The 6,000-nt window shown below is 42.0% G+C and overlaps 1 protein-coding gene across 1 annotated transcript in view; it reads right to left on the reverse strand.

Moving 5' to 3' along the window:
- Nucleotides 1-5,763, reverse strand: part of LOC133402661 (cytosolic carboxypeptidase 4) — a 59,562-nt gene extending 53,799 nt beyond the window's left edge. Inside the window, 3 exon segments of the mRNA XM_061676644.1 lie at nucleotides 2,037-2,183; nucleotides 3,633-3,696; nucleotides 5,516-5,763. Coding sequence (XP_061532628.1) covers nucleotides 2,037-2,183; nucleotides 3,633-3,696; nucleotides 5,516-5,572 — 268 coding nt within the window. The 5' untranslated portion in view covers nucleotides 5,573-5,763.
- Between the last annotated feature and the right edge of the window lie 237 nt (nucleotides 5,764-6,000).

Here is a 6,000-nt window from a genome sequence, read left to right on the forward strand (position 1 = left end):
CCACTCGGAGCAGGATCTCATCCCTAACACGAAGAGAACACGCCACCCTTAGCAGTCACATTTTCAACTTCTTTGGCATTAATATATTTTATTTTACATTTAAAATGTAATATGTTTATATTTCTTTAAAACTGTTTGTCATGAAGGTCCTTTATTGAAGGTCCTTTATTTTATTGTTTCAGCGATATACTTTATTGTTTCAGCGATACAGTGGTATTCGATTTTTTTTAATTTGTTTGTTTGTTTGTTTTTTTGGGCGGGTGGGAGGAGCCTGTCCTTTGTTATTCATGGAGTAACTTGCCCATTTGGGATTTTCTGTAACCTGGCCAAAAAAAATAAAAAAAATAAAAAAAATAAATTTCATTTTCGTGGGCAAAATACTGACTGCAGCATATATATTTCTTGTATTTGTAGTGTGTCTTTAATTGAGACAACGAAAGGTTACTGTCGGCTGCATCCACACCAAATAAACATCAAACTAGTCCTTCCGTGGTGGAAGCCAGGCTGTTGTTTTGCATTAGCTGAAAGTTCCACCTATACACACACGCTCCCTCGCTCCACTGCAAGCTATTGACTCGCTCATCCGATCACAAATGTAACAGCAGCTGTTACATTTTTGATTGAGTCAGCGGAAGAGGAGGATATATAATAAACGAATCTTTTGAATGAACTGATTCGCATGATTCAGTACACTGAAAAGAACTGCCGTGCCCATCACTACGTGGCAGGCAGACGTAAACAGAAATGTGATCGCTGATTGGTGCAGAGCTGTGAAATCTTAGGGAAGGTCATATTTTGTTACGGAAATCACTTGCTGACGCATTCTGGCCATAACACTGAGTATAAGTTTCTTAAATGAATTCGATGAAATAAACACTATATTGTAAAAACAAACAAACAACCAAAACGGCGAGTCCACATTGAACAGTTCCGCAACCTCCCTGCTTTCCGGGTACGATTGGTGACCACTTGCTGCACGTTCTTTTATCACAAACCCCGGCTACCGAGCCTCAGAGGCGAAAGTTCTCTTTGCGTCCCACTGTAAGTCACTAATCATTGCCTCCATGGCACCGAATATGCTACACGCGGAAATAAATGAATACGTCACTGCACACGTCACTTGAGAACGGTGCAAGGTTAAAAGATATGAATAAAATAATTATTATTAATAAACACTGCATTTGGGAATATCAGGTAGCATTTATTAGTCACACAATGGGGTAATTTTAATCATTTCAGTAGCAATAGTGGATACAGGAAATATAAATATTTAGTACACAGTAACTACCATGCAAGAGAAGACATCTGTACAAGAAGCACATTGCAAAAAGTAGAACCCTTTTTCATTGATTTAGCACGCTTCAATTCAATCAAACATTTGACTTCCCCTCTGAAGCAAGATAGTGTCGTGATGCAGAAGAAATCAAAACAAACAGCGAGGTAGCAACCAACTCTTTAATGAACTCAAAACCATTACTGTGGGCCGTAATCATGCCAATACAAGAACATTAACTAGCATGGTAGCCAACCAAGGTCCATCTCTCTTGCTTCCCATACACACGTCCTGTTACCGTCAAGGCCCTCTGGTCAATCGGAAGCCACAGACTCATGAACAATATGCAGGGTTAGTGCAAAAGGATTTCTGCTGTCCCACAACACCGTAATTCTCTTATACATACAGTAACATGGCCCGTTCAATAGGCCGAAATATGCCTCTATATATGGACTAAGGTGTTTCACAAATGTAGGTTAGAAAAGCATGAATCAAGACTGTGATTTAGTACTTAGTTGAACTTTTGTTGACTGCCGAAAACAGCGTTTTGAAAACTTGATACACAAATCTCAGCAATTGCTGAGATTAAAATAATTTTATGTAGCAATAAGTGTCATACAATTTTTTGGGAATATTTAGGACCCTGAATATAGGCAACCATAATCACTTTTATTCACGGAAATTAGCATTTCACGGTCAGGCATGGTCTGTATCCTCTGTGAATAGTGGGGGGTCCACTGTTTTTCGTTACGAATGTTGTTACCTTTGTGTCCAACTTTGGCCACCAAGTATAGTATGGGCAACAGAATGGTGTAGTCGGGACTGAACCTGCTGCCATATTGGACCAGTGCGTTCAGCAAGGACTCGCTTCCACCTTTACTGATCATGTAGCGAATACGACCATCAGAACCTGGAACAAAGAGTGATGGTTAATTGGGCACTACTACTTACAGGAAATGACAAAATGAAAATAAAACAACCCTACTTGCTATACCATCCATAGTGTTGTTATGTATTTGCACCATGCTTACTAAAAGCCAACTTTTTTTTACCTGGCTGATGCTGCATACTGTGTATTTCATAGCAATTTATAATGTGCACAGGGAATATTTAAAAATCACATGATAAATCCATTTTCAATACCACTTTTCATCATGGGTGAGCTGGAGCCTACCCAGCTGTCTTTGGTCAAGAGGCAGGGTACACCCGACACTGGTCACTAGCCAATCACAGAACACATATGTGGTCATGCAGGAAGAAACAGGGCTATCCGGAGAAAACCCAGACAAAAACATATAGTATGTCAAACTCAGCAGTGTTTAAATTGTACCGGAGTTGAGGAGGCACAACCACTCTTTTAGGCGCAGAACAACAATTACACAACGTCTTCCAGCCGATTATGAGTCCAAATTGACGAAATACCATCAGTTCATCATTTGGCTGAGAAAGTAGTGAAAATACGAAATTGGCTGCACAGCAAATGCTGATCAAAGACCCCTCATCTTTGTTCTGCCAAGCACTCAAACAATCGATCAGAAAGGTGGGAAAACAATGAGGATAAAGTCTACTTGGAACGAAAAAAAAAAAACACTTTACCGTAATGCTGGGCGTGTATGGAGATGGTACTAAGATTAAGCCATACATGCTCTTTAAATGAAAAACCTTCCCAAGAACTGCCAGTGGCCAACGGGCGTCATAGTGATGAGATGCCACCCAAAAGAGTGGATGGATGAGGCGCTTACTAAGGACTGGATTAGGGCAGTCTGGTGTAACCACAAGCGACTCTCACAAAATGCTGGTGCTGGATGCCTTTCGGTGTTATCGCATGCCAGCCATTAAACAAATCCTAAAAGAAAGTAAACCAGACTTGATGATCATTCCTGGTGGCATGACTGCACAGTTGCAGGTAATGGACATATCAGGCAATCGCCCTTTTAAAAGCACATGCGGAAGAAATGGAACGAGTGGATGACTTTGGGGACTCATACATGCACTGTAGGTGGCAAGGTAAGACCATACTGCCGCTATATAACTACTGGGGGCGTGCCTTTAGCGTCCTCTGTCACGCGCACCCTTCCCCCTTTAACGGCCGAATGCTGTCCTCAGCCACGTCTGCCTTTCCTCTATATAAGCAGCATGTCGGCAGGAAATGCCCCCATTCAGTCAAGCGGAGCGCTCACCACACAACATTTATAGATTTTGGAACTCGGTGCACACCTAAGGCGCGCCACATTATGAGGCGCCCCGTCCATTTTGGAGAGAATTTCAGACTTTTAAGTGCGCCTTATGGTTGTGTAAATACGGTAGCTGGAGAATATCTGGAAATGTATTTATTCATTCTATTCATTTCCAATCTTACCTGCTGAGAGAAGTTCATCCAGGACATTGAGAACATTCAAGGTGCTCTTTGCATCCCCTGCATTCTGGAGAAATAAAGAAAAGCACCATTTTGATCAAAGAATCATCTGTATTAAGTGACTACTTCCAGTGGCTACACAGCCTGTTTATGTTGGCAAAATTGGGCATGCAAGACAAGCAGTGCCACAGAGTGCAGAGTTGGGGTAAGCCTTTGAAAGGCTTTTGCTAAAAGTACGAGGAACAGCACCCCAAGTTATCTAAGGAACCGGGGGGCTGGCTTTAGGTGCTTTCTGGGGACAGTTTGCTTACCCAGCAGGTTCTCGCCCCTCCTGTTTACAGGACAATATGTCCTCTGGGTGACATTGTTATATCAAAGATTACGATCGCCATTTGGTGGGTCAGAACCAGACTCATTGGCTCCATTTGACGTGCGGTTGATTCATGGCTAGAGAGCTAACCACCTTGTGGACGAAAGTGACACCAACTATAGGTAATGGTTTCTATTCAAACTCACTCAGCGAGCCAATCGGGCCTAGGGGCGATAAGCTTGTGACCGAGAATTTCAGGCGGTCTTAGCGACTCGACAGGCTCCCATTCCTGCGGTCGACCCCTGACCTTGTTCCGGGGTGCTCGTCCCGACCCCCGACCTTGCCCGACCCTTTTGCCTGGCCCCTGCATTGCCGTTGGGTCCGGCATCATGGCCGTCCACCTGAACAGCCTGATAGAAACCCTTCTGCTTAGCCTCCTGAACGACCCAGCCAAGCACCACATCTCTGGCGTCCTGGACTGCCACCAGACTGGCCCTGATGGGCAGACTCTGAACCCGCCTCCATGCTCCCTTCCATCCACACTGTTCAGGACACTTTTGTTGTGACTTTCAGGGATCTGTGGTATGCGTCTCTTAAGGGGGGTACTGACATGGTCTTTTTTTTTTGTTAACTTTAAATTTCTTTCAGTCCTTGTTGGTTCCTTGTCATTTTTAGTCTGTTGCTGCAAGTCACGTTTCTCTCGTCGTGAGTGTACCATTAGTGGTTCTTTGTTAGTTGGAAGGGTTTTTTTGTGTTTTTTTTTTCATTAGCACTTTGTTAATGTTGCATTTTTTGCCTCCATTATTCTCATTTGCCTTTATTGTTTTTAAAATTAAATATGAATTTGAGATTCTTGCACTCCTTCCTTGCCTCCCTGCTTCCCTGCACTTGGGTCCTCCACCTTTTTGCCTCCAATACCACGCAAAATCCCAATGACAACTGACATGATCGGACTTTTACACTCAAAGGATCACTAAAATTAGAAGGGCTAAAGAGGCGACATTGTCAAACACAATCAGACCACAGGGCCCTTTCAACTGTCGCCATCAATCTACTGTATATATCAATGTACACAACAATGGCAAAAAAAACAAACTATAAAGTATCTCATGATTTAATATTACATTTATAAAGCTGATATTTTCATTGAACACATTCTATCATATAAAGCAGTGGTTCTCAAACATTTGACACTAAGTACCACTGGAAAGAAAATCTTAGCCCTCCAAGTACCACCATCACGACCATCATTAACATACAGTACTAGTTGGCCCAAGTGTTCATAAAAAAAAACAAGGAAAATGTTTCATTCATAAAAACTGCATTTAATATCATTGTGAGCCATTGTAACATTGTGCACACTTTGAACATTACCACCGTTTAAATACAGGAAAATACAAAAGAAAAGATTAACTGCAAATGTATTGTACTAAATGTATTAGGTATTGATTCTTCCACTTAACACTTGAAAGAACCTACGTATCACTAGTGGTACTTGTGCAATTTGAGAATGACTAAATACTTGTTTGAAGCTCTACAGTATCATATAATGCACACTTGCACAGTGGATCCCTACCTGTAGAGTAGAGAAAATTGCTTCAAAGCCACTGGAGGAGTTTCGGGGGACTGACATTCTTGGTTGATCCTGCTCTGTGCCAGTTGTCAAATGGTTTGACAAAAATGGGATCAGGCAGGTGTTGATAATTTAAAAACAAAACAAGAAAAAAGGCAGATACACCAAATGCATCAAGAAACGTGGGGTTTCCAAAGCACAGAAAAAGATGAAGGTGAAATAAAACGTACGTCCGAGTCACACACAACTGTCAAACATAAAGCATTTGACTCCCTGGTTTTTGAAAGACAGTGAGAGTGCATGAGAGAGAGAGCAAGAGAGAGAGCAAGAGAGAGAGAGAGAGAGAGATGTAGTCAGACAGACAGATAGAGCGCCTCCTCCAAACTTCACTGCGTATAATCGGGGAGGCTTCATTTATTTATCAGCATATAGCAGCAGTGCCATCCTGTGAGTGTGTTGATTTCTTTATTTCTAATGCAGAACCATTT

The sequence above is a fragment of the Phycodurus eques genome, chromosome 5, assembly GCF_024500275.1.
Source record: "Phycodurus eques isolate BA_2022a chromosome 5, UOR_Pequ_1.1, whole genome shotgun sequence".
Taxonomy (NCBI): Eukaryota; Metazoa; Chordata; class Actinopteri; order Syngnathiformes; family Syngnathidae; genus Phycodurus; species Phycodurus eques.